A 26206-nucleotide genomic window follows, 5' to 3' on the forward strand; every position below is an offset into this window, starting at 1 on the left:
AAGTCCCCAAAAGCAAAACAATTTCAAATCAAGTAAACGTAGAAAGAGGTGTTGTCTTGCTAAGGTACCTTATCTACCAAAAGGCCTTTCAAACCGGTACTATCTTTAAGAGAGCCGCATAGCTATTTTATTTTGCATGCAATTGAGATCAAATTCCTTGGCGGAAGGGCTTTGATACCTGTATATGAGCTAAGCGCTCAAGCACTTGGCTTGTATTTGTTTCATACGTTTATGCCATGCTAAATCCCGAGCGGCTTGGTCTGGTCAAGCCTCTTCTATAGCCTCCAATGTTCCATATCATACCTCGGATGACATTTGCTAGGCTCAGCTCCACTGGCATTATATGGCTAAGTGCCCAAGCGTTTGTCTTCATGCAACTCATGTATTCATTCCCATTTGGTAGCCATTTCACTCATCTCCTCCTTGAAGACGAAGCCATCGGCTCAAACGCATCATCGTCGGATATCTCATCATCACTCAACTCCATGGCAGTCTGACTCTTAGTTGGCTGCGAGAAGTTTAGCTGGGTCTGACGCGTTCTGGTTGCTCTTTTTGGTTGTGATTTCGCTGGCGGTGGCTCGTCGTCCAGCATAACAACATCGGCTTCATCATCACTGGGATCTAAGACCTTCTTTCGTCCTCTTGCTGGAGCTTTTGCAGGTGCTTTGGCCGGTGCCTTGGGCTTTGCCGGAGCTCGAGGTTTGGCCGGCGCTCTCTTCGCAGGGGCTCTCTTAGCGGGGGCCTTCCTGCCTGCGGGTACAGCAGATATCACAGAGGCGTCATCGTCGCTTCCTACAACTGCGGTTCTATCTTCCCCTTCGCTCAGCTCATACGCTCCTGGAGCATCTTCCCACTCGCCTTCAATATCTGTATCCCAATTGGCAGGGCGTGGCTTTAGCTTCCCTTTTCTCTTTGGTCTCCTGCGAATACCAGCCGCGAATTGTTCTTCTTGTTTTTGACGCAAACGTTCCATGACAGGGTCAAGATCTTCATCACTATCACCACCATCCATAGCAAGCATTTCCTTAACTTGTACTGTGAGACTCTCTTCCACAAATAACTCCATGGCATGTTTGTCATCTTTATCGACAAACTGAGTAACGGCATCACCGAAAGGAGCTTTCGGAAGGATCTTAAGAGATTGAGCTGTCAGATACTCTTGGACAAGCTTGTCGACTTTGATGTTGTCAATCCTCAAGGATGCTAGCACATCCTCTTCAGGCATATCCTTCGCAATTTTATCTCGTTCTGTTTCGGTTAATATATTAATTTTAGGGAGCGGGATGGTGCGAACTTACTGACTGCAGTTTTCTTTCTGTGAAACTGTACCACATCATTCACATTAGCAACCCTACCGACGAATCTGTTGGAAAAGCGTTGCGGATTTTCGCAGTCAAACTTGCCACCCTCTGGAGCGGAATATTCGACTCGTAGCCTGACAAGAGGGAGTGGCGTCTCGTCTGGACGGTCGTCTGGATCTTGAATGTCCTCCCATTCCTTCGTGGCCTCCAGAATGAGTTCATCGACTACTTTAATCAGCTCTATGGTAATCTGCTGCCTGTTGTCTTTGACCTTCGCAAGTCTCTTAAATCTCGGCTCTTCTGCCAGAACTATATCCCTGGTGACAAATGGTCTAACGCTCTTGATTCGATGGAGTTCAGTCTTAAATTCCTTGCCAGTAACACTGACAATAGCAACATGCTTGGGAACAGCTTCTCCAGGAACTAAGGACGTTGCGACAGAAGAACCAGGTTGCATAACATGGAACTGCATCTCGGGGTTGAAGCGCGGGTTAATCAAACACTCATGCTCGTGGCCCCAGACTATAAGATCCATGAACTCTGGAAGGAAGTTTTCGGGAAGATATCCAGTCTCAGTATAGGCGTGATGATTCTGATGAACAGCCATCAAGTTGAACCAGTCTTTCTGCTGTACGCCAGGCTTGTAAAATTTGACATTACCATCTCTGAATGTTCTGAAGAGACGTTCATCCCTGACATTGCTCATGCCATATAGAGCTAGCTTCGTCTGACCCTTCTGCAAAAGAACCGGCTTGATCTCAAGTTTATCTGACTCCGGAATTCGTCCGATGTAGTTCAGCAGCCCTGAGACTTGAAGAAGGTCGAGCGAGCAATAGTGGCCATCGCCAGTTGGGTCGTCGTGGTTTCCGTGAATAGAAAATACCGGTATAGCCACATTGATATCCGGATCTTCATAGTTGACGTGAGTACCGTTCAAAACCTCGCTGGCATCGCTGAGCATTTCGAGTTCGCAAGGTTTATCTCCGAGGCAGTTCATTCGCAGTGACCGCATAACTTGATACAAAGCCTTTCGGGAGGGTTTGTTGTCATGGAAGAGGTCGCCAGCAAGAAGTACCATATCGACCTGCCTGTTAGAAAGATTCTCATTGGAGGGTACTACTATATACTTACATCCTGTGTCTTTGCTAGCTTCATGATTTCGTCGAAGCTGCGCCAACTATCATCCTTGCGTATTGGATCTCTCTCCTCATATCCCACATGGCTATCGGTCGCAATAAGGATACGGATCGTATCCGCAGCTGCGAATATATCAGCTTGAGTCTAGAGTTCAAGGTGTCGAGCAAAGGTACCCGTAAAGGGAGGCATCTTGATATCTGCGAACCCTGACTAACCCCTCAGCATCCCCAGGCGAACAGAACTTATACCGAGGGCATTCGCAAGTATGTTTAGACTTAAAAACGCGTAGAAGTCGATTCTTTCGAGGTTTTTGGTTCGATATCGCGCTGGTTATGGCGAAATACTGCTCGTCTGAGGCAGAAATAGTTGGGGAGACGCGAAGCGCATCCAGCCGTGCTAGCCTACGGATGCCGGGGACAAACCTTAAAAGTGATCCCTGTCAGTTAAGTTCTCTTCCAGAACCTCTGCGACCGACTTCGAAGAAGGACGCTGCCTCTCAGTCCCAGATATCCAAGATGTTTCCCTCTCGGGCACTTCTTGCGCGCTCAGTCTGGAAAGGTAAGATCAAGCTCATTCTTCGCCATTGCTATATACTAATACTTCGCAGGGCCTAATATCGTTCCGTAAGCTAAAAAGAAGCCTCGACCTATCCCTTCAATTTCTAAGCAAAGAAACAGTCTGCCTATTGTTCGTCCAGCTCCAGGACAGAAGGTTCCTCCGATTAAGACACAAGCACGATCCGCAACGATACTGCCGAACTTTGTCGGCTTGAAGTTCCAGGTGCACAATGGCAAAATTTACCACGATGTGACGATAACCGAGGACATGGTCGGGCACAAGCTGGGAGAATTTTCGCCGTAAGATTACCTATCCACAGGGTATCCATGAAATCAATGGGTCTAATGAACGTTTAGGACAAGAAAGCGGTTTACATACAAGCAAAGCAAGAACAAATAGAGGGGGAGGATGTCAAAGGGACCGGCGTTTATTGGAGCGAGCATACTTCTGAAGTTGACCGGTATTGGGATGTACGACTATATGTATGGGAAGGCCGGCCGACTCTATTGTATTCTACGCTTCTCCGCTATCGATTACTCAGTTATGTACTTGTACTCAATACTTCGCGTTGTGAACTGAAGCAATCTCGTGCATATCGACCAGAAACTGACAGAGGTGTGTAATGTACTTCGCTTTCAATGCCAAGCAGTTGTCAATTATACATGAGCCCGTGAATGGGTGGCTGTTTCTGAAGTACCTCTACATAAAACGTTTCTCCGTTGATTGGTCCTATTCTGTTCATGTGCATAAGTTGTGGATTGTTGCGTTACCATCCATACACATTACACTAATTCCTTCGATGTTTTGAAAAATGTTGCATACTGAGCCATAAAATGATCGATAACGCCTATGTAGTCAAAACGCCATTTCCGTGGCTGATAGCCATTCCCATATAGCCCAGACCTGTCTCAACGATAGAACTCCCCCCGTTTAACATTGACGCCGTATTCCCCAACCGCCATTCCCAGATCTTCCATGGTTAAGACAGTCCTGTTTTGACTGCCTCCCTGTCCACCGCCACCATAACCAGGTCGCTGAATACCAAGTGGCCCCCCCTTCCCTTGCTGTTCCTTACTTCCAGGTGCCGTAGCTGGCTGGCCTGGGACGGGAAATCCAGCAGCGGCTCCTAAGTTGCCCATCGGATTATTTGCATTGGAAGAGTTGGAAGATCTGATGCGAGAGTATTGGTAGGCATCTGCTGCAATGTCTGCTATGAACTTCTGCGTGGCGAGCGCAAGGAGACGGGCAAGGCGGGCATCTGTCTGGGGTGGCGGAGGCAAACCAGCTTTGGTGAGGTAGTAGTTGGTTACAGCATCAGGAATCTAGAGATACTGTTAGATAGGCAAGATGAGAAGGTTATGACTTCTTACAATTGGCGCATAGTCGTCCATCTTGGAAAGGAACTCTTTGAGAGAGGCATCTTTGCGGGTCGGAAGTTTTGGCTCTGGAGCTGGCGCAACGGGATCAACTTCCTCCTCCTTATTGTTGATAGGGAGGAGGTCTGTCGATGGATCTGGGGAGTCTGCATTGGCCATGATTGTTGTTCTGAATCTGGAGAATGAGATGGTGTTCCAATCGCATTGAACTGTGTAAAGGTTAGCCGATAAGCTGGATTGGGACTAGCGTATTTCACTATCGCATCTGAAGCTTTTCTGCAGACAATCGACCATAATTTTCAAATTTCTTCAGCCTTGCGCGAATTCTGTGAAGTAAATACTACGAACACCCCTCGTCAGCAACCATGGCTGACCGTCGTCCAGAAGAATCAGAGATGTCGCGAGCAAAGAGACCCAGGACCGATGATCTAGACCCATCTCAAAACCCGTACCTTGCGCACATGTACGAAGACCAACAGGACGGCTCCTACAGCAATGGCAATGGCGCGGCATCTACTCCGTTGTCCAACTTCAAACGCCATGAGACAACTGCACTCCAGGCTCACGCCGCCGAAGATGGTCCTAATAACCCCTTCAACAATACGCCGTTGTCCAGTAGATACTTCAACATCTTGAAGACGAGAAGGGATCTACCAGTTCATAAGCAAAGGTGACTTCCTCCGCATTCCCTTCGTGGCTTTTCCTCTTCAACTAACGGCAAATAGACAGGAATTCCTTGATATGTTTCACAGCACTCAAATCCTAGTCTTTGTTGGTGAGACTGGTTCTGGTAAAACTACGCAAATACCCCAATTCGTTCTATTCGATGACTTGCCCCATTTCAACGGGAAGTTAGTCGCATGTACACAACCACGTCGAGTAGCTGCCATGTCAGTGGCTCAGCGTGTGGCAAATGAGATGGATGTCAAGCTTGGAGAGGAGGTTGGATACAGTATACGATTCGAAGATGTCACCGGTCCAAAGACGATTCTTAAGTACATGACAGATGGTATGCTGTTACGAGAGGCTATGCATGACCACAACTTGACCAGATATAGCTGCATCATTCTCGATGAAGCCCACGAACGTACTCTAGCGACAGATATCTTGATGGGACTACTTAAGGAGGTGGCAATCAGACGCCCAGATCTTAAGATCGTCATCATGTCTGCCACTCTCGATGCACAGAAATTCCAGCGTTACTTCAACGATGCACCACTTCTCGCCGTCCCTGGAAGAACCCACCCTGTCGAGATCTTCTATACGCCCGAACCAGAGCGCGACTATGTTGAAGCTGCGCTCCGGACGGTCCTCCAGATCCACGCCACGGAGCCCGAAGGAGACATCTTACTGTTCTTGACTGGAGAGGAAGAGATTGAGGATGCATGCAGAAAAATAGCTTTAGAAGCCGACGAGATGATCCGGGAAGCCGACGCTGGACCATTGAAAGTATATCCGCTTTATGGCACACTTCCTCCAGCGCAACAACAGCGGATCTTTGAGCCGGCACCGCCGCCATCCAGGCCGGGAGGTCGTCCAGGCCGCAAAGTCATCGTTGGAACTAACATTGCCGAAACCAGTTTGACCATTGACGGTATCGTGTACGTGGTTGATCCAGGTTTCAGTAAACAGAAAGTCTACAACCCCCGTATTCGAGTCGAGTCACTGCTCGTTTCACCCATCTCTAAGGCATCCGCACAGCAGCGAGCTGGTCGTGCTGGTCGTACACGTCCTGGAAAGTGTTTCCGATTGTACACCGAGGCTGCCTTCAAGAAAGAGTTGATCGAGCAAACATATCCCGAGATCCTTCGATCGAATCTTTCGAGCACCGTCCTGGAGCTCAAGAAGCTAGGAATAGACGATCTCGTTCATTTTGACCTTATGGACCCTCCAGCCCCCGAAACACTCATGCGCGCATTGGAAGAACTTAACTATCTTGCCTGTCTCGATGACGATGGCAACCTTACTGCTCTTGGCAAGCTGGCATCAGAGTTCCCGCTTGACCCCGCCCTTGCAGTTATGCTCATTTCCTCACCCGAGTTCTATTGTTCGAATGAGATCCTTTCACTCACTGCGCTTCTTTCCGTACCTCAAATCTTTGTCCGCCCAGCAAACGCCAAGAAGCGAGCCGACGAGATGAAGGCTCTATTTGCTCACCAGGATGGCGACCATTTGACCATGCTTAACGTTTATCATGCATTCAAAGGTGCCGCCGCGCAAAGTGATCCGAAGAGATGGTGCCACGAACACTTCCTCAGCCTTCGTGCTCTGCAATCTGCAGACAATGTGCGCCAGCAGTTGAAGCGAATTATGGAGAAGTCAGAACTGGAGCTGATAAGCACGGACTTCAATGATAAGAACTACTACACCAACATTCGACGCGCTCTCGTTGCAGGTTTCTTTATGCAGGTCGCGAAGAAAGAGGGTACGGGTAAGACGTACAAGACCGTCAAGGATGACCAAAGCGTTCTGCTTCACCCCAGTACCGTCCTCGGCGTTGATAGCGAGTGGGTAGTGTACAACGAGTTTGTGCTTACCACGAAGAACTATGTGAGGACTGTAACTTCTGTCAAGCCTGAATGGTTACTGGTATGTACCTCTCTTCTCATCAGCTGGATGCTATATCGTCAAATACCTGGCAGATTACTGATCGTTTCTTGATAGGACATCGCACCCACCTACTACGATCTATCCACATTCCCCAAAGGCGAAATCAAGACGGCACTGCAAAGGACACTGGACAAGATCAAACGAAGGCAAGCCATGAAAGGCGGACGATAGTGGACTCGGTGTCTCGTTTTCCTACACAAAACCCCATGTTCCTGGGGATGCATTGTCTTGGGAGGTCATCTTCTGGGAGGGCCTTTCTCTGGCGTTCTGTTACTTGGAAGCACAAAAATATTAAACCTGGCGGTGTATAAATCGGGCCTGTTGCATATCTCGGAGTGTCTGGTAATGAGTGGTAGGCGGTTACTCGTCTGCTCCTATTCGCAGAATATTGTTTTCTGGCAGCAGGAGATAGAAGTCAATAGAATAAGAAGCCAATACTCTTAGACCTCGAAAACCTGATTATAAGACTACACATTGTACGTGATATAATGTGATATGCAAATCCTTTTAAGGAAATACGCACAATAGCTCAAGGGTGGCTACCAAATAGGAAGCGATCCGGTGAACAGGATATATTGTGGGTTACCAGTTGCGGTTTATCGCCGCCGGTCTTCGACGTTTTCAACCTCCACATCCCACAATTCGGGATATTTGCTTAAAAGGGTAGAAGGATTCAAGTTGGGGATTGAAAAGACTGGTCGAGATTCTGCGCGGTACAGTGGAATGGTCCTTTTGTCGACTCTCAATCAGACGACCAGCATTTGGATGGGGTAATAATCACCGACGGGAAAACACTTGCTACCCAATGGATCGTGTGTCTTTCTCTGGATTGGCTTGGTGTTCTAATGCTCTTCGTATTTGAAGGCCGAGGGCTGACGAGCCTCCGAGAGATCAGATAGCTGAAGGAGAGAGGCAGCTCCCGCCGCGCCGGCCCTCCCGATCCCTTCGCACACCATATCATGCCTGATGTATGCAAGTATACGGATTATGGGGGCTAGTGGGAAGGAAAGAACACCGACTGCGCCTTATGTTCAGCAGGGTGGTGCTCTATGGCGCTGACCGGGTACTCGGTTGCGGGGAATCTCATTTGACCTTGGCCTTGTACAGCACACGCCTGATGGTTTCTTTGGTTGGTGGCGTCGTACGTGGCTGGAAGATCTGTGTAGCGGTGTGGGTACTACGGAGTATGGAAGACCTGGTCTTACATCGTTCTCAGGTGGGTTGCGTGCGTAAGGTACATACTGCGCTACACAGCACAGTTGGCGTTGCGATGAGGCTCTTCCGTCAACAGTACTTCCGACCAACCCGGCAACTGGACATCGTCGCTGTTGACAGATACGCGCAAGTGTGAGGGAATCCTGCCACAAGGGCAAAGCATCGACGTTCAGACACGGCTTGGGATCAATGCAAGGAGTTGAGATATATCTTGTCCGCCCACCAATTCAATTTGATATGGCCAAAAACACTGAACACCCTACGAGAGACAAGCATTGACTAAGGTAGTCTCTGCCTAGGGGCGGCGGGCCGTGGCGCGCAACGATTGACAACTTGACGGCCACTATAGCCTCCTTGCACTTTCCTAGGTCCAGGTCTCTAAAGGACTTTTGTCACACCTGATCTATCGGTTCCTCGGTCATCAACGGAGCGGTTTCGACCCTTCTTGCAGGAGAGTAGGCGGGGCCAGGGAAGAGCACATGTAAAGGGTAACTGCCTTGCGCATGGCAACATTGGGGCTTTCTCCGCACGTGGGAGTGAGCACATCGCTCCCACTTGGGACTATGGGTTCTAGAAACCTTCACGCGATCCACGTCGAGAGCACAAGCCCTGCAGATTGGTGGCGCGTGCAGCTTCGTTACTGTATGTATGATACGATTATTGCAAGCCCAAAATTTCTCCGTTCTCATTGACAAGTAGGACTTTTGCCCACTGCAAGCCAGAGCATGTATGCGGGCACATAATCAGTGCAGATGTATGCATGTCATGCGTCTAGAACCTTGGGTTGATATTCATTGATAACAATGGGATCAGACCCCAGCTCCTTAGAGTCTGTCAAGAGACGCCCCTTCTCGGATGCTGAGAGAAGAGTACTGCTAAAAGGGTGATGGGGAAGTAATGATTGCCTCAGTCGAAGATGAACTGGGGCACTCGCGCCACAGAATGGACGGGGGCTTCTCGATCCTGGAATATCATAGCAGGTATGTATATATATCGACATTCAATCTCCCTCGCTTTTCGAAAGTTCGAGGTCCGAGCTTCCTTCTGCCTCTTGAGCTACCTCCCTGGCATCCTTATACTGCCCGAGAGCTCGTATAAAACTCTGAAGCCCTCAGTTCTACATTCTAGCGCCTCACGCGCATCAAAACGCTTCACTGCCAGCGGGTAGTGGCCCCCCAAAATGAGCGGTACTGGAGGTTATTACAAGTACCGGTGTAAATACTGGTTGACTTATAATTGCCCGAATTGGGTGTGGGTTAATAATGCATCTTGTGCACATTGCTTGGTGAGCTCTCAACTTGACATTGCCATTCACATGAATATGTGAGTTAACTCTGATTAGGCAGAGGGCCGCGACTCCGAGACCGCGGTGCTGTCTGGCGCATTCAGCAGAGTGCCAGAGACGTACGTAGTACATCTTGAAACTTGTTCCCTGCACTGCAATAACAGGGAGACCATCGAAGCCAGCGGCGGGAAGGGTGAATGGGGCTTGGAGGACGGCCCTTCACAGCTATTCCCAACAACTTCAGAACATTTTGGGCTCGACGCCCATGAATTATGGTCTTGATCTTCATCAACTTCTGAACACAGAATTCTAGCATAAACGGCAGAAAGGAACTGGTTGGACGGCGGGAAGGTCGAGCGAGTCCAGAGAGGGGAGAAAGTGGTAAATTCAGTGTTATTTTTGCAGTTACTGGCAGGTTCAACTTTTTGGAAGTATTTATTGGGAGGAAACAGAGCTCAAATTTGATCAAATGGTACCACCAGGTTCAATATCTCTTAGGTCTGACGAAACTTGTCTTCATGAATCATGCTTCTCAATAAAGTGTGTTATAAAAGTTTATGGAGGGTCTACTTGGAAAACATGATCTGCTGATGTAGTGGAGAGGGCTATAGATTGATCTAATTGGAAGAGACAAAAATGTTGGGTTGTCTTCTGAACTGGTAGCTCGAGCTGTGCAATCACTTGATTTCCTTTGGCATTGCAATCCAAGCTACCAAGCTGTGTCAATACGTCCAAAGTAACTCACCAGGACAGTCTGTCCAGATCAGCAACGTCGATCAGGATTATCTTGATATAGAGCGACTGCTTCTGACCAATAAGGGGGCCACGTCTGTGGATTAAGAGCATGGTCTCTCGTGACACGCCAACTTGGCAGACTCCGCGATCGAGATATGCTAGACATCGAAGCCTCTCTGTATGCATGTTCAAAATCGAGATCTGCTTTGTAATGACCGCTGAGTTGTACCGAGGAAATCGAGTCGCAAAGGATCGCTGTCAAGGGGCATGAGAAGGGCCACCTACCTGGAAACGACGGGTATACAGGTTCCAATCATATGGTAATTACCTAATGGATTATAGCCATAATGTCAAACTGAGGACGAGCAGCTGCGATGGGAGCCTGTAATAGGTTAAATAGTTATATATCGTTGCATTGCCTGAGCCATGAAGCGCTGAGCTGTGCAGGAACCAAAAGGTATGAGATACAATAGAATTCTGTTCGATGCTGTCAGTAGACCCTTGTAATGTAGATATGTAGCCTACAGTACCAGCGAGACGCTTCTGATGGCGTGGCAGGGCAAGGTTTCCTCTTATGACGATCGATTCAGAGGTTAGAGTCGGACATCAACAGTGAGGAGAAACCCGATTGATCACCAAGGTACGGGATCGGGAAGATTACTGGCCGATCACGTGGACAATAAATGCCTAAGGTATCAACCTCAAAGCAGTTTGGTCTAACATCTCGCTTCGACGACACTTCAGCCTCCAGGACGACACTCAAGATTTGCCAAGGTCAGCATGCAACAGCAGCATTAGAAGATTCTTATGCCAAACAAGGGAATCAACCGTCGACATATGAATATTCCAGCCAGCAAGATTGCCGACAAGGACCAGCCTATCCAAGTGATGGGATGCGTCCGCCTTTGTTTCTTCCTTCGTCCAGCAGATAGATGGCTGTAGCCATCCTAGTCTATTGCCATTCCACGTGCGAATGGCATTCTCAAGCAAAGTAACGCATATTTGATAATTGTGGAAGGAGTGCTAGACTACCAATCGTCTAGGGGCTACCCATGACTTTTCCTTTATATTCTCCTATCATATCTTTCTCTATCCTGTCGTCACAGCACTCGTATTGTCACCCCTATATTGCATCCGCTAGTAGATAAGGTACTGTAGCTGATCTCCGCAATCATGAGGAGGCGTCAAACTGTGCATGGCTTTAGGGTACCCTATAGGTACTGAATAGGGTCTGCCGAAGACTAGATGGACCATCATGCAAGAGCCCACATTAACATGAATTCAAGAGTCAAATGATAGTTTCGTTTTTTGTCTTGGAAAAAACCACAGTAGGAACACCATCTCTGAATACCTATACGTTCCTTATGAACATACGTGCTTTCCTTGAGCAAGTCTGTAAAGTTGGCACGCTTGTTCGCTCTTGCCCAAAGCGAGGTGCTCAGGTAGTCAATTATCCTGCAACAAGACCTCGCCAGCTCTCTCCTAGACAACTGCAACTCCATCTATCAACAACCTCAGAATTCTGTAGCCACACTCCCTTCATTGCCTCGACTTGGTATCTGATCGTGTCAGCTAGCACTGCACTCGGTCAGACACCCTCGTCTACCAAGCCTGATCGGTTGATCTCCTCTTCAGCAGTAAGCACCTATTCCCAAAGCCTTCCTCATTCAACCACCCTTTATTCCATGTCAGTTGGCACCAATGGGCTTGTCTTTGTAACTGCTATGACTGTGATAGGCGTTGAGGAAGAAGGGAGCGGCCTGCCTCTACAGCAAGAATCCGAAAAGGGATTCAGCCCTACGCTCAATATCACACAATGTCTTTTAGAGGGAACCAATTCATTGATTTACAGAGGCTAATTGATTGTAGCATCATCTGCATGTCACTGATCAGTTTCAGATTCTCCGACTCGCGCTCGAATTCCTCAGCTCAAGTTATCTTAGTACCAAACAAGCAGCCCCCTCTTCGATTTCTTGCCTCCTAGTTGTCATTCCAACATTTGCCTGTTCAGCGAGACGAAATACCTTGAAACGAGTACTTTCATTCCTTCAAGTTGCGACACAGCCCGGGATCCTATAGTGCTCACAGTTTGCTACGACCACCGCTTTCGTAGCGAAACACTGTCTGGCCCAGGAGAGATTACAACGCGTTCACAATGGCTTCGTCAATGTCTGACTTTAACGCACGTCGCTATTCCGCTGACGAACTGCTTCGCATGAAAAGTGAGCTTCCTGTTGTTAGCTGCGTCGTAGCAAAACTGAACAAACATCCTGATATTGGTACGTGATGATAGACCTATTTACTCACTTTGAGCTTAGCATTAACAACACTATTGTAGCTGCAATCCTGAGAATCCCTGAAGAAGCCTTTAACGATCCAGAGCGTTATTTCTGCAAATCCGAGAGCCTTATCGACGTGACGAACCGACGTAAAGTTGCACATCCAAACAAAAGTCACGGCAGTGGAGGTTTGTCTGAAGAAACTGAAGACCAAGCCATCTCGGCAGCCGATCTGAATCGCGATTCTCTACACATTCAGTGGAATCTGCGTCCACGAGATCGCTCTGATCGCTCTTCCCAACCACATCCGGCACCCTCTGGTACCACAGCTCAGCAATCAGAGAATTTCCAGAGATTCTACAGAGCAGTTGTCTCACCTACTCACGTTCGTGTCACAGCTGGTGGCCGAATCGTCCCAAATACTCGGGCTACGGCACCGCCTCAATTTGAGTGGAACGGAGAGAAGCTCATGTTTGAGCCCCGCAAGATTTTTCCTGAGATCGAATTGACAGGCCTTCAACCGCCTCCCTCACTCCACAGCACAAGTTTCCCAACAGGATTTCCTCAGCTGTTCCCAGCTGGTTTCATGCCATCCTACAACTACAATCCGCAAATCAGTTCTGCTCTAGCAGCCATGGCGGCTCAAAACCTCGGAGTCCTCAGTGGCAACGATCAGAATTCCTCTCAAAATAGCCACCCCCCTGCGCTTAACGGGGAATCTGGTGCCGGCCCATCAAGTCCTGCACAGCCTATCAAGATCTCGCCCCCAAGCCAATTCGATCATTCGAAGCCGTTCATGTTCAATGGCCATGTGGTCTATCCTGTGCCGCCTGGACATCAGCCGCCTCCACATGCTCTTCCTTTCCCGTTCGGCATGATTGGAAATCCCAACTTGGCGCATGGCACTCTTGCTCCACCGCCAGGAGGTCTCTATCTACCTCAGCTTCCAATGCCAATGGGTCATCCACCTAGTTCTCTGATGGTTCCTCCCCTAGGTCAACCACCAGCACTGCCAATTCCGAATAGCACCCAGTCTCCTCTTCTAGAAAATGCCCCATTACCTGCTCCATACCTTCCAATCCCTGGCATCGTTTCGGTTTCTGAACTCACCAAGCTTCAGATTCAAGGCTTTCGCAACCATCTCAAATTCCTCGATAATCAAATTGCGAATAACAAGCACCAAATTGATGAAAACTATATGGAAAATCAGCGCAGCGAAGTTACGGCTACCATTGCCAAGATGGAGGCTATGCTGGAGATCCAATTGGCACATGAACGCAAGCAAAACATCGGCCCATTCTTCAATAGTACCATGGAACCTGCTTTTGATTCTCAACCAGCCAAGAATTCGGCGAGTGGAGATATCCGCCAAATGGGAGAGAAGTCCAGCGGGGTAACTTCATCGGTTTTGGCCAAAGATGGAAGCGTAGTTGGAAAAACGTCACCACTCCCCCTGGATAAAACTGTAGCCCAATCATCAACAGTACAGACAACAAAGGCTGAGGGGGTCCCGGATATTGATGGAACCAGTGAATCAAAGCCGTCCAATCGTCCGGGACCGGTCACCAAATCACGGTTGACAGCTGCGGCAGCAATGGCACCACCCTTCCAACCACGAACACAAGCCATGGTAGCAGCAAATTCTTTCGCTAGACCTGCTCCTAACTCTGCCGCGAATCGCGCTCCGTTGGATAGCCAAACATATACAGAGGGTCGAATCACTGACTGGAGTCATCCCACCTATCCGACAACGACCACTGGGACTGGCCATGCAACCCTCTCAAGGGCACATACTATCCACGATCCATCCATCTACACTCAGCATGATGGCTTGCCAGTTAGCTTTCAGCGATTTCATACCATACATGGGCAGCATGCAGCATTCAACTCTTCAATCGTACCAGGGACCTCCCCCGTGCCTTATCTAGTTGGCACTCTGCCGCAAGGAGTGCAAGCCAGCGAGGCTCGAGCATCTGATCTTCTTTATCCTCGACCACTAACCGATGAGGAAATCCGCGCGAGGTATCTGTATTGGGGTAAGGCTCCCCGCTCGGCCTATGGAAGTCTGCCAAAGTTTGATGGAAAGGATTTCTACCCTCCTTCTCCTGTAAAGGAAACAATTCGTCCAGCTTCTGACTCTCCAGCCAACAAATCTGATGCTAATCGTCACTCTACTCCTGCCCCGCTTGATTTCGAGAAGCTCTTCACGGTTCCAGAACAATCTGGGTACAAGACACCTCCAAGTCGCCCAAAGCACGGTGCCCCGACTGTAACCGCGACTCCAACTCGGGCACCCTTGGAGAATATTAACATCGACTTCCGACCTCCTTCACGGAGACCATCTGGGCATAAGTATGAAGCTTCCACCGTTCCTGGATCGTCAGCAGACCACCATGACTCCCAAGATGCTGCACTCAAGCTGGCGATGCAGGCGGCTATGGATCAAAAGGCCAATGTTACTCAGGCCGATGACTTCTCCAACTTGTTTCTTGAGCCCGGTGTTCCCGGTTACAAATCTCCAACGCCACCACGCCCAGCTGCAAGCCAATTTGGGTTGAACTCCAGCAAAGAGGACGCGATGCATGCCACCCCGAAGGAAGATTCTGCGTTTCAGCTAGTAATGCAGCCGGCTGGGGATAAGAAGACCAACGTTACCCAGGACGATGACTTCTCCAACCTGTTTCTTGAGCCCGGTGTTCCCGGCTACAAGTCTCCAACTCCACCACGCCTAGGTGCCAGCCAATTTAGGTTGGGTTCCAGCAAGGGAGAGGAGATGCCTATCACTCCCGAGGACACCAGATCGAATGTAGACAAGGAAGATGAAGATGATGAAACTGGAACCTTGGATTCGTGGGGAGCCCCTACTCATTATGCTCAATGGCGCTCAACTGAGCTCGTCACTCCTGTTCAACTGAAGAAAGGAGCAGATAGTAAAGAATCGACCATCGAGATCCGTCCAACTCAGACGGCCAAAAATGAGTCGCCAAAGCATGCGGATAAGACTGGCTTTATTGACTATACAGCAAGTTCAAGCAGGTGAGACTATTTACCATCCCTTGCCTCCTGTCTGTAGTCCGGACTAACAATATATTCAGCTCGGAGCAACACAACCTCTTCTTGCACAATATGTTGAGAAATACTGCTCAGATAGCCATGGCAGCCCCGGCTTTAGGAACGGTCTCCTCTGCAACTGCTCAGGGTTACCTGCCCCAATATCGCGGCTCGGCAGCTGCTTCTCTGGCTCCAGCTATGTTCCATAGTCCAGGGCGTGATGGTGAGCATCAGACGTCGAAGGTAGAGCAGCCAACGTCCTCTATTGATGGCATTGTCCCGCTCATTGCCTCCAACTTCTTGCCCGAGAATCGCCCTCTCAATCGTGACCGATCTCCCGTTCGACCGTCGACGGACACATTGGGCACTGAAGTATACAAGCGTTATCTTTCTCGAAAGGTGGACGGGGACAAGAAGGTCATTGAGCAGGGATGGAATGCCAACACCACTGCCACTGGTCCTGTCATGGGCTCCGACTGGTAGATTGCCTCTTATCAAGTCGGCCTTTTATCTAGGAAGCTTTGCGTAGGGCTTGTCAACCTCTTACTAGCCGATCGAAAGCTATTCGAAAATATCCATCGGACCTTTATGCTTTACTTTTGCTGCTCTATTCCTCCTTCCACAACTGAAATTTGCAGAGTACTACCATGGGTGGGCCGGCACGGTTGTTGGCATTGGTCGCACGTGCTTCCTCTTCTTCCTCTTTATCTGGCTCGTCCAAACCTTATCTCTCCGGATTGCGAAGCGCGGAATGCTGGAAGCTGTTGTATTGTTGGTACCGCGTGTATGATTATATTGGCCTTATCTCCTCTCGCTTTCTTTTCCTCTCCGCAATGGGGGGCTGCTATGGGGATATTTGAGGGTTGATGGGTGGCTTCTGGGCCTTCATGATGATCTGGGCATGCATCTCCCGAGGGAAAGTAGGGGCGCAGAAACGAGGGTATGTTCGCGGAGGGAGGAATGCTCGGTATACTCTCTAAAGACAATAGTGATAATAAAAAAGAAGTTTTCTCTACATAGATGGTCTGCGGTGAAGGGTGGTGAAGTGGGCACACGATGGAGGTTACGGTAACGGTAAGTGGTACTATGATGCAATGCAGAGGGATTCCGTACTACTGCGCAGGGCCGGGACGATAGTGACGATAGACGATCCAAAACGAATCAAGGAATTCAAGGCATGGCGGCAGGGATACATGGCGACCAGGGCCGCTGCACAGTCAGCACGCGGCATAGTGTGTAGTATGTACGGAGTACGGAAGATGCGAGGGATTCTCTTTATTATCTTGGGGCGTTGTGTGTGTTGCGTTGCAGTGCAGGGGCGAGAGGAATTAATACTATTCTAAGAGAGGGACTGTAGATAGTATACGTTGCCACGTTGAATGGACCGGAGAGCAGCGGGAATAATGCGATGGGCACACAGTAAGGTAGAAGGAGGATTGGTGGTGGCTCATCACTGCATCAGGCCAAAGCCGCAAAGACTACTCCGTACGGAGTGGACAGGACAGGATCGGGACGAGGGAAAGGAAGCGCGTGGCACGTCGCATCTAGAATAATATGGATAATATGGCCCGTGGTGTGGCTCTGGCAGTCTGGACTCTGGCGGCCGTCCCTCTCTGATGAAACCATACTCCGTAGAGACCCGCCGCGTAGGTATGAGATGTGGCAGGGGGAGCCAGCCGCATATGCGCAGTGGGAAAGGGGGATTGGCGAATGGCCGTCGTGAAGATAGATTATGTATATTTTGGGAACAACTGTTTTGAATTATCTTTCAGGAGGATGAAGAGGCTTGGTGGAAGGAAGAAGAAGAAAAGAAGAAGAAGAATGATGGAAGAAGAATGGAAGAAGATGGTATCATACACAGCCAAGGAGGGAAGAGGCAAAAGGAGAGTTGGGACAGGCGGAGCTAAAGACGAAGACGGGTGGGGGCCGTTGATGGCGAAGTTGATTGCGAAGGGCCAAGGCCAAGGACATACACGATGATACGATACGATAATGATTGATACACAGGTCGGGTATTAGTATTACCAAGCATCGCAAGAAGGAGAAGGAGAAAGGACAAAAGAGAGATAACAACAATGTACCTTTAATATCATATATCATATATCTGTAGCAGTCCAATATTTCCTGTCGCTCTGCCGCGTCCAGGCGAGTCGAGTCGAGTCGAGTCGTTCCTCTCAGAGCGCGCGCCCCTTTTTGACGACGGAGAACCTCCATCAGGCCCTTACTCGTCCTTTGTTGAGGCTCACGAGAGGATCCTCTCTGCATTGATTACATTGATTAATCCTGGCTGTCATCCACCATCCACCATCCACCATCCACCATCCATCATCCATCGCCATCAACTCTCCCTTCGACGTACTCAGCTTACGACCATTGCACGACTGCGGGACTCCGTACCGCCAACGCCAGCCGCCCAGTGACCATCCAGTAGTGGGGACTCTTCCTCTCTCCCTCTGTCCTCTCTCCGTCTATCTATCCAACGAACTCTCTCTCGGATCTCTCCCTTTTCCAAGGTTTCCCCCCTTCTCAGGACGACTACAACTACAACTACTACAACTACTACTGTACTTATTACTACTGTACACTACTACTACTCTTTTCCCCTCTCTTTGCTTCCTCCTCTCTCCTCCTCTCCTGCTTCCCCCTCTTCCTGCCTCCGTTTTAGCAGCGGATTAGCGGCGGATTAGCGGTGGAACAGCAGTGATTAGCAACGCTCGCGAGCACGGCCCAACGTCAACGGACTAATTGAGGTCAAGTCGAGTCGACACGACACGACACGACACGATCACTACTGCTCTTGCTCTGCGCTGCGCTACTCTGCTCTGCTCTGCTCTTGCTCTGCTCCAGTAGTGACACCGCCCGGCCACAGACCAACAGACTACATCTCTCGCGTCAACCCCCCCCAGCCAGCTAAACTTCCAAACCAGTCCCGAACTAGATCAACAACACCGTCCTTTCCTCATCCTCACTCTCTCTCTCTCCTCCCTCCCCCCACCCTCCTTTCCCACTCATCTTCCGTCTCCCCCCGTCATCATCACCCCTTCACCCCATCGTCGTCGTCGTCGGCTCCCCAAAGGCAGAGAGGCAGCTCCATGCCAGCTGCTCATCATCCTCGATGACGGCTCTCTTCCACTCCTCGCCACAAAGCTCTCTTCCCAGCGAGAAGAGGAACGCTGGCCTCTCCATGTCCCCCAACAAGCACCCCAATGGCACCAGCCACTTCCCCCAGAAGCTCAAGAACTTCTTCCGCATCAACAGCAATCCCACCAATGGCGAGAAGAACGACGGCGCCGTCAAGGCCGAGAACAAGAGCTCCTTCCGACAATCCAAGTTCTTCTCAGGGGGCGGACGGAATCGCTCCACCACCGTGGCCAGCGAGGGCAATGCCTTGGATGATGCCGTCAGTCCCACCGCCCATGCGAACCCCTACTTCGTACACCAGGGCCCCCCCGCGTTACGGCATCACAATGACGGCTCCGTCCCCCCCAGTCCGCCAGACACGCCGACGCTGAAGGTCAATGGCGTGTCGGGTGCCAACGACCAGGCGACCATAGCTCGCAAGGAGGAACTGGCTCGGAAACTGAGGAGGGTCGCCAGTGCGCCGAATGCACAAGGCCTCTTCGCCAGCGGCAACGGCAAAGGTGGTGAGGATAGACCGGGCACGGCTGAGCTGGGCAAGGAGCCATTGGCGATGACCCAGACTGCCAGCACGAGCATGCTATCTCTGGTTGATAAGCAAGTGTCCAACGGCAGCACCCTCACAATCCCCACGCAAGATGGACTCGGAGCCCTGCAGCCACCCAATCTGCGGAATACTATCGCATTTAGGAGGACGTACAGCTCGAATTCCATCAAGGTGCGGAATGTTGAGGTCGGGCCATCAAGCTTCGACAAGATCAAGTTGATCGGCAAGGGAGATGTCGGGAAGGTCTACTTGGTGCGGGAAAAGAAGAGCAGTCGGCTTTATGCCATGAAAGGTATGTATCTGGTCTCACCCGCTTGAGGAGGCGCCTGCCAACTAACCCTTTCCCAGTCCTGAGCAAGAAGGAGATGATCAAGCGGAACAAGATCAAGAGAGCCTTGGCCGAGCAGGAGATCTTGGCCACGAGCAACCACCCGTTCATTGTTACGCTTTACCACTCGTTCCAGTCGGAGGACCATCTATACCTGTGCATGGAATACTGCAGCGGTGGAGAGTTCTTTAGGGCGCTACAGACCCGGCCGGGGAAATGCATACCGGAAGACGATGCACGCTTCTACGCAGCGGAGGTTACTGCTGCGCTAGAATATCTGCATCTGATGGGATTCATCTACAGAGATCTCAAACCAGAGAGCAAGTCTCTTCCTCCCCAAACTGTCATGGGGGAATGCTAACAGGCGCAGATATTCTGCTCCACCAATCTGGTCATATCATGCTATCAGACTTTGATCTGTCCAAGCAGTCGGACCCCGGTGGAAAACCAACGATGATCCCTGGTCGAAACGGTACGAACTCGAACTCGCTCCCCACAATCGACACAAAGTCCTGTATAGCGAACTTCCGAACGAATTCCTTCGTTGGGACAGAGGAGTATATTGCACCGGAGGTCATCAAGGGATGTGGACATACAAGCGCGGTGGATTGGTGGACTCTCGGGATCCTCGTCTACGAGATGCTGTTCGGTACTACACCCTTCAAGGGCAAGAACCGCAATGCTACGTTCGCCAACATCCTGCGAGATGATGTGCCATTCCCAGAGCACTCTGCATCTCCTCAAATCTCAAAGTCAGTCCATATATATATACGTACGAGTAGTATCGACGCTAATCTCTTTCTCTAGTCTCTGCAAATCCCTTATCCGAAAACTCCTAATCAAAGATGAGAACCGTCGTCTCGGTGCCCGTGCCGGTGCTTCAGATGTGAAAGGGCATCCCTTCTTCCGAACCACGCAATGGGCTTTGATCCGCCACATGAAACCACCTATGATACCCCACCAAGGACGAGGAATCGATACGGTTAACTTCCGAAATGTGAAGGAGAGCGAGAGTGTCGATATCTCTGGAGGGAGAGCGATTTCGACGATGCCCAAGGGCGTGCCTCTTGATTCAGGTCTGGCGACCCCCTCTGGGGAGGTGGTTGTTGATCCATTCGAGGAGTTCAACTCGGTGACTCTCCACCATGATGGAGACGAGCCTCAGCACGAGGATCTCCATAACGGACGGTACGATGATTAAACCGCTTCGTCGACGTCCCTTCCGAGCTCGGCTGCCAGTGATATGGAGACGCGAGGTCTGTGTGTTGTGTACGTTTACTATGAGGAGGCTCTCCTCAGATGCGGTTTTATGAATTGTTGCTCGTCTCGATGTCCCTCCTGCATGAGACGAGCAGGCGGGGGCGTTTGCCGCGGCGCGCCCCATCTTCCCCTGTATGCGCATCCGGGAGAAAAAAAAGCAGCTGGACATGTTCTCTTTTTTCCTGCATTGTAAATATGGGCCCTACATGAGAATTTGTGCAAAGCAAGATTGGGAAATTGGTCGGGTGGGAAAGAGGCGTTCTACAGGGTTGTGTTTGTTGGTTCTTTTTCTCTTTTTTTACAGCAGCAGCAGCAAGCAGCAAGCAGCAAGCATCCGGGTCTATGAAATCTTGTCTTGTTTGATTGATTTGATTCTCCTCCCAAGAGAGAGAGAGAGAGAGAGAGAGAGAGACGCGACGAATGAACGATCTGTCCCGTCTCATTAAAACCACGCAGACAGAAATTATAGTTTTCTCGAGATCCCCCCCCTTTGGGAGGTTCTTTAGTACTAATACATTAAATGAAATGAGAAAGCTGGTGAGGGGGAGGGAAGGAATGATGCGGGAAGTAGTGGATAGTTGAGAGGGTGGGAAACAAAAGGAGAGGAGAGGAGAGGAGAGGAAATGGAAGGAAGGAGAGAGGGAAAAGGGGAAGGGGAAGGGGGAGATGAGATACAGGATAGGTCTAGGTACCTAGGTACCTTAGGTTAGCATGAAATGGAATGGGAACGAAAAAAACCCATGAAATCAGAGAAAGAGAGTTGAAATAAATGGAATCCGTAAATGAGAAAGGTGCATAATCCCTATGTTTCTTCAAGTGCTTTTATCGTCTATCTATATCTATTTTTAGGGAGGAGGTAGGTATGATGTATGATTCATGGTGGGTGGTGCATGGTGCGTGCATGTGCTGCTTGCTGGTTATTGAGTAAGGTATCGTATGTAGTATATCTTTATATATACACGAACTACCACCATCATCATCATCATCTTCTTCTTTTCACATTCCAAAAGAGCTATACATATAACGCTCGTTCACTCGCTATCAAACATTCCAAGCCAACCACCCATCTACTCTGTCCCACCGCCACCACCACCACCCTCAGGAATCAATTTCTGCAACGCCAACACCGTAATCTCCAAGACCTCCTGACTCCTACTCATCTTCAGACACTCCTTCAAGGCCTCGACGCCCCCGGCCTCTCTCACCTTCCGCACGCCCCACTCGCCGACCTTGGCCGGCGCCGACACGACGTTCAGGACGCACACGACGCCGCGATGGCGCAGCTCCTCCGAGTCCTCGCGGCAGAGCGCGAGCAGGATGGCCACGCCGCGGTCGCGCTCCAGCATGGCGTTCACGGCCGTGTCCCACTCGGAGAGGGAGGCGAGGGCGCCGCCGGCCGCGCGCCGCGTCGCGAGGTCCTCGGCGTCCGCCAGCGCCAGGAGGATGTGCAGACGGTGGCTGGCCGGCTTGCTGCCGTCGGCGAACTTGGCCACGCATTCCGGCGAGAGCATGAGGTTGCAGAGGAGCTCGACCGTGGCGCGCGTGACGAGCTTGTTGCGGGAGAGGAGCAGCTCCTCGAGCTGCGGGAAGGCGAGCCGGATGATGGGGTTGCGGGCGCTGTCCGACGTGGATGCGAGGTTGGTGAGGGCGAGGAGGGATTCGAAGACCGGGAGGAGGTCGCGCTGCTCGACGGTGGGGTCGTCGGTGAGGAGGAGGAGGAGCGGGCGGATGGCCGAGGTGAGGGGGAGCGCCGTGGAGCCGCCGAAGACGTGCGTGGGGTTCGTGCTGATCAGGATGCGGGCGAGGGCATGAGCGGTGGTGCGCTGAGCGCTGGTGTTGGAGGAGGGGAAGGTGGAGAAGGCATGTAATAGGAGTTTGACCCCGCCTTGCTGGGCGATCTGACCGCGGATCTGGGGGGTTTTGGAAAGGGAGAAGACGATTGAAACGACCAAGGTCAAGGATGCCGTTGAGCCGTACTGGCTATGTGTTACGAGGACCGGGATCACTCCTGCTTCGAACACGGCCTGGCATCTTCTTGCAACATGTTCGTCGTCATTAAGAGGGTCCGGCTTCGCGGTGGATTTGGATGCGTTCGCGTATGCCTTAAGCTGGGTCATACGCTTCTGCTCTTCTGATAGCGCTGGCATATAAGTAGTGAGATTGACCAAGATGCTGAGCGCTCCATATGTTGCAGGAGATTTTGCAGGCGCTTCTTTCAGCGCCGCAACCAGATTCTTCAAAAATGATTTATCGGATGCTAGATCCTCTTTGACCTTGGGCTGCAGGGAAGCGTATGCTAAGCCCTCTATTGAGCTCTGCTGAGAAGAGTCTGCAGTGAGCATATTCTTGAACATGAATGAGAGGTCCTCCATGCTTGTCGTAGCCGGCTGGATCCTTTCCTCTGTTCCGTCACTGGGGGTGGAAGGGACAGCCTTCATTCCTGAAGTCAGTCAGAATCCTTAAGCATATCAGACTCACAACAGTTCATAGACCGGGAAGATTGAGAACTAGGCTGATGCCACCTACCTGGAGCTTTGCCAAGACAACCGCGGCTAGATTTCTAACCTTCTCAGAATGAATCCGCTGTTGAATGGGCCCATCTTCGGCAACAAGATGTCTCTCGGGCGATGGTACATTGACAGGCGCTGCAGGGACATCACTGACGATTTTCTCCAGCCACTCTGTACAGTACTTCCGGATCGCCTCACGGCAAGGGGTGTTCATACATGCTGCATTCAACATCTCCAAGGCAGCCTGTTCAACCTTCTTGCTCTTCCATTTTCTCTCCATTAAAGGCCCAAGGCTAGAAACGAATCCCTCACTCAAGAAAAGCGTGGCTATGACATCTGGAACCACTGGGAATATGCATGCCGCAACGGAGAAGGCAAATATGAAATCATCATAGGTGGCCTTGCCCACTCGTGAATAGAAGAAGTTTGACAGATACTCGACGCCCTGCTCGCCGGACGCCTTCAAGTATGCTGATGTAGCCAAAGTCGCGTGACCCCGAACAGTTGGCGATTGCCTCATGTCAAGATAGCCTAGGAGAGTCTCCACGCAGTCGGCATCCATCAACTCGTGAAGTGGTTTGTGTGGTTGTGGGGATCTGGTTTCCTCTTCAGAATCATCACTTAGTAGCTTTGTGAGGGTATTCAGTTCTCTGCAAGTCTCCTCGTCCTCTTGCCCTCCCTCCATCAAGCGGGCGAGGAGCAACAATGTCTGATCTTCCAGAGAGGCATTCTTGTGTACTCCAGCACCAAGAGATGCCGGGACGCTGGCATCTACCCCGTCATTGGTGGTCTTCTGGGAAGACATCTCGGTACACTCAATAAAGTGCAATCGTGGCGATATGATGTTGCTGGAGAGTTGTCGATGTAATCGCGATTAGAGTGGTTTATTGGATCACGTGAACAGGCGTCAACCAGCTTGGGCCTAACTCGCATTTCTCGAAAACGGGAAGCGTTCTGATTGACGATTCGAATGCTCAAGATGCCTACCACGGCAACAACAAATGTACCACCAATCTTCTGAAATAAGCTGAAGACGTTAAGACGGCTGATCCCAGTCAATGCTGCTGGTTCGTCTGATGACTTCGCCAGTCAAGCCTGATATGCCTCCAATATGAACGCGGTAGATGGCTCAGATCATTATGAGCGTGCAATCGAAGGTTAGTTGCTGGCTCCAAGTCCCAAGTTTTCGATCTGACAAATTCTAGGACCTACGCCGTCCCTGCTGGTTATAGTCCTCGATACAAATCCCCATGCCTGGGCCCTCCTCTCCTCAACTCTCCCCCTCTCGAAGGCTATAGCAAACCTCCTCGTTTTCATAAATGCGCATCTGGCAGTAAACAATGCAAATCAGGTCGCTGTTATAGCCAGCCATAGCCACCGAGCAGTATGGCTCTACCCACGTCCTCCTTCGGTTTCCGAAGACGTCGATATGGGGGAGAGCGGTCCAACCAACCTCGACGATGCAAATAAATATCGACCCTTTGCCCTTATCGAAAACAGTCTTCTTGCCTCTCTTCGTAATCTCATACAGACCACCACCGAAAACGATATCTCTACAACCAGCACCACTCAGATGGCTGGAGCTCTTACCCTCGCGCTCTCCTACATAAACAAAGCCACCGTAAAATTCTCCGACCCAGATACATCCTCAAGGCCTGCCCCAACAGCCCTTGAAAATACAGAAACACTACCAATAGGTCTCCAAAGCCGCATCCTGGTCGTCTCTGTCTCGGGAGATCTGGCACACCAGTACATTCCAATCATGAACACCACGTTCGCTGCTCAACGTCTGCAGATACCTATTGACATATTGAAGCTGGCTGGAGACACGGTCTTTCTGCAGCAGGCTTCGGATGCTACAAAGGGGATCTACATGCATTTGCGAAATCCTCAGGGTTTATTACAGTATCTCATGATGGCGTTCCTGCCGGACCAGATGAGCAGGAAACATCTGGTTTCTCCAACGCAGGAGGTGGTTGATTTCAGGGCAGCTTGCTTCTGCCACAGAAGAGTCGTAGATGTGGGGTTTGTCTGCAGCATCTGTTTGAGCAGTATGTTGTCCTCTCTCTCGCTTCTTGGTCAAATACTGATTGTCGGACACAGTTTTCTGCTCTCCCCCGGAAGGGGCTATATGCCTAACCTGCTCCACGCACTTGGCGCTAGGAGACTACGGCGCAAAACCTGCTACTGTCCCCAGGAAGAAGAAGAAAAGAAGAAAGTTAAATGGAGGAGCGGAGACTGGAAGCGCGAGAGGTACACCAGCTCCTGGCGAATAGCCTGTCAATACATTGGATTATCTGCACCCAAAATTATAGACTCTGGCCGTGGTTTACTTAGCCAGGCTCTCAATCTTGTGCAACAAGTACAATTGCGCTAGATCTTGTATGCTGGTGCCTTGATACAGGTGAAAGGGGATTCGGCCTCAATATAACAAAGTAATGACTAATTGCAAGGGCATCTTTCCTGCAGCAAAAATTGCAATACTTCTGTCCAAGCAAGTTCAATTGTCACAACGGAGCTCACTCATCAATCAAGTTTCGAGAATCGGGTATTAGGTTTCTACGTAGGATTACCTCCCAGTACACACCCGGATGCAATGGCTGTGCCACACACGCTATGCAATCTATCCATCCTTGTCTCTCATGCAAAGTTACTTGGGATTTCCAAGCACAGTGGGAATTCGCTCTCTCGTCGAGCCACGCTCCAGGACCAAATGGCCAACACCATTCCCATGCAGCAGCAGCCTTGGTATCCATATGAATTCGTAAATCATGAGCGCATTTCGCAAAGCGGCATGCTCTGTGGGACACGAAGCCACAGAAAAGGAATCAGAAAATCGGCCGTGCAAAGAAATCTCAATCTTTTCAGTCGGCAAA

At 50.4% G+C, this 26206-nt stretch overlaps 10 protein-coding genes across 10 annotated transcripts; 6 read left to right on the forward strand and 4 right to left on the reverse strand.

Annotated features, from left to right (window-relative positions):
• Nucleotides 1–40: 40 nt before the first annotated feature.
• M430DRAFT_118107 (hypothetical protein) lies at nt 41–2791 on the reverse strand. Its single transcript, XM_024861692.1, has 4 exons — nt 2612–2791; nt 2433–2560; nt 1299–2385; nt 41–1242 (listed from the first exon to the last, which is right to left on the reverse strand). Exons 1-4 carry the CDS (start codon nt 2625–2627, stop codon nt 413–415), a joined length of 2061 nt encoding a protein of 686 aa, XP_024722185.1. The 5' UTR covers nt 2628–2791; the 3' UTR covers nt 41–412.
• Nucleotides 2792–2908: 117 nt separating this feature from the next.
• On the forward strand, nt 2909–3588 carry M430DRAFT_34047 (hypothetical protein). The gene is made up of 4 exons (XM_024866475.1): nt 2909–2996; nt 3046–3061; nt 3116–3295; nt 3353–3588. The coding sequence occupies exons 1-4, from the start codon at nt 2954–2956 to the stop codon at nt 3393–3395; spliced, it is 282 nt and encodes a 93-aa protein (XP_024722186.1). The 5' UTR covers nt 2909–2953; the 3' UTR covers nt 3396–3588.
• A 49-nt stretch (nt 3589–3637) lies between these two features.
• Nucleotides 3638–4547, reverse strand: M430DRAFT_136855 (hypothetical protein). Its single transcript, XM_024862481.1, has 2 exons — nt 4367–4547; nt 3638–4318 (listed from the first exon to the last, which is right to left on the reverse strand). Exons 1-2 carry the CDS (start codon nt 4529–4531, stop codon nt 3905–3907), a joined length of 579 nt encoding a protein of 192 aa, XP_024722187.1. The 5' UTR covers nt 4532–4547; the 3' UTR covers nt 3638–3904.
• A 145-nt stretch (nt 4548–4692) lies between these two features.
• On the forward strand, nt 4693–7366 carry M430DRAFT_118116 (hypothetical protein). The gene is made up of 4 exons (XM_024861693.1): nt 4693–4705; nt 4757–5042; nt 5098–6961; nt 7037–7366. The coding sequence occupies exons 2-4, from the start codon at nt 4768–4770 to the stop codon at nt 7151–7153; spliced, it is 2256 nt and encodes a 751-aa protein (XP_024722188.1). The 5' UTR covers nt 4693–4705; nt 4757–4767; the 3' UTR covers nt 7154–7366.
• A 1842-nt stretch (nt 7367–9208) lies between these two features.
• M430DRAFT_40825 (hypothetical protein) lies at nt 9209–9976 on the forward strand. Its single transcript, XM_024867434.1, has 2 exons — nt 9209–9482; nt 9540–9976. The coding sequence occupies exons 1-2, from the start codon at nt 9378–9380 to the stop codon at nt 9762–9764; spliced, it is 330 nt and encodes a 109-aa protein (XP_024722189.1). The 5' UTR covers nt 9209–9377; the 3' UTR covers nt 9765–9976.
• Nucleotides 9977–12372: 2396 nt separating this feature from the next.
• On the forward strand, nt 12373–16030 carry M430DRAFT_26563 (hypothetical protein; the record flags this gene model as incomplete). The annotated part of the gene is made up of 3 exons (XM_024865420.1): nt 12373–12496; nt 12556–15532; nt 15592–16030. The coding sequence occupies 3 exons, from the start codon at nt 12373–12375 to the stop codon at nt 16028–16030; spliced, it is 3540 nt and encodes a 1179-aa protein (XP_024722190.1).
• Nucleotides 16031–18731: 2701 nt separating this feature from the next.
• M430DRAFT_49213 (hypothetical protein) lies at nt 18732–20761 on the forward strand (the record flags this gene model as incomplete). Its single annotated transcript, XM_024868055.1, has 4 exons — nt 18732–19524; nt 19581–19880; nt 19931–20312; nt 20368–20761. The coding sequence occupies 4 exons, from the start codon at nt 18732–18734 to the stop codon at nt 20759–20761; spliced, it is 1869 nt and encodes a 622-aa protein (XP_024722191.1).
• Nucleotides 20762–21887: 1126 nt separating this feature from the next.
• Nucleotides 21888–24135, reverse strand: M430DRAFT_99649 (hypothetical protein; the record flags this gene model as incomplete). Its single annotated transcript, XM_024870205.1, has 2 exons — nt 21888–23252; nt 23347–24135. The coding sequence occupies 2 exons, from the start codon at nt 24133–24135 to the stop codon at nt 21888–21890; spliced, it is 2154 nt and encodes a 717-aa protein (XP_024722192.1).
• Nucleotides 24136–24302: 167 nt separating this feature from the next.
• Nucleotides 24303–25822, forward strand: M430DRAFT_118121 (hypothetical protein). Its single transcript, XM_024861694.1, has 3 exons — nt 24303–24487; nt 24536–25381; nt 25434–25822. Exons 1-3 carry the CDS (start codon nt 24442–24444, stop codon nt 25604–25606), a joined length of 1065 nt encoding a protein of 354 aa, XP_024722193.1. The 5' UTR covers nt 24303–24441; the 3' UTR covers nt 25607–25822.
• On the reverse strand, nt 25729–26166 carry M430DRAFT_220259 (hypothetical protein). Its single transcript, XM_024864621.1, has one exon. It carries the CDS (start codon nt 26084–26086, stop codon nt 25850–25852), a length of 237 nt encoding a protein of 78 aa, XP_024722194.1. The 5' UTR covers nt 26087–26166; the 3' UTR covers nt 25729–25849.
• Nucleotides 26167–26206: the final 40 nt, after the last annotated feature.

The sequence above is a fragment of the Amorphotheca resinae genome, assembly GCF_003019875.1.
Source record: "Amorphotheca resinae ATCC 22711 unplaced genomic scaffold M430scaffold_4, whole genome shotgun sequence".
Taxonomy (NCBI): Eukaryota; Fungi; Ascomycota; class Leotiomycetes; order Helotiales; family Amorphothecaceae; genus Amorphotheca; species Amorphotheca resinae.

Coding starts and splice junctions, on each gene's coding strand:
- M430DRAFT_118107 (XM_024861692.1), bottom strand. Junction 2,386..2,432: donor AGCTAGCAAAGACACAGGAT/GTAAGTATATAG, acceptor TCTAACAGGCAG/GTCGATATGGTACTTCTTGC. Junction 1,243..1,298: donor CAGAAAGAAAACTGCAGTCA/GTAAGTTCGCAC, acceptor AAACAGAACGAG/ATAAAATTGCGAAGGATATG.
- M430DRAFT_34047 (XM_024866475.1), top strand. CDS start 2,954: ATGTTTCCCTCTCGGGCACTTCTTGCGCGCTCAGTCTGGAAAG. Junction 3,296..3,352: donor AAGCTGGGAGAATTTTCGCC/GTAAGATTACCT, acceptor ATGAACGTTTAG/GACAAGAAAGCGGTTTACAT.
- M430DRAFT_136855 (XM_024862481.1), bottom strand. CDS start 4,531: ATGGCCAATGCAGACTCCCCAGATCCATCGACAGACCTCCTCCCTATC. Junction 4,319..4,366: donor TGGACGACTATGCGCCAATT/GTAAGAAGTCAT, acceptor CAGTATCTCTAG/ATTCCTGATGCTGTAACCAA.
- M430DRAFT_118116 (XM_024861693.1), top strand. CDS start 4,768: ATGTCGCGAGCAAAGAGACCCAGGACCGATGATCTAGACCCATCTCAA. Junction 5,043..5,097: donor CTACCAGTTCATAAGCAAAG/GTGACTTCCTCC, acceptor AACGGCAAATAG/ACAGGAATTCCTTGATATGT. Junction 6,962..7,036: donor TCAAGCCTGAATGGTTACTG/GTATGTACCTCT, acceptor GTTTCTTGATAG/GACATCGCACCCACCTACTA.
- M430DRAFT_40825 (XM_024867434.1), top strand. CDS start 9,378: ATGAGCGGTACTGGAGGTTATTACAAGTACCGGTGTAAATACTGGTTG. Junction 9,483..9,539: donor CATCTTGTGCACATTGCTTG/GTGAGCTCTCAA, acceptor AACTCTGATTAG/GCAGAGGGCCGCGACTCCGA.
- M430DRAFT_118121 (XM_024861694.1), top strand. CDS start 24,442: ATGAACGCGGTAGATGGCTCAGATCATTATGAGCGTGCAATCGAAG. Junction 24,488..24,535: donor TTATGAGCGTGCAATCGAAG/GTTAGTTGCTGG, acceptor GACAAATTCTAG/GACCTACGCCGTCCCTGCTG. Junction 25,382..25,433: donor CTGCAGCATCTGTTTGAGCA/GTATGTTGTCCT, acceptor TGTCGGACACAG/TTTTCTGCTCTCCCCCGGAA.
- M430DRAFT_220259 (XM_024864621.1), bottom strand. CDS start 26,086: ATGGATACCAAGGCTGCTGCTGCATGGGAATGGTGTTGGCCATTTGGT.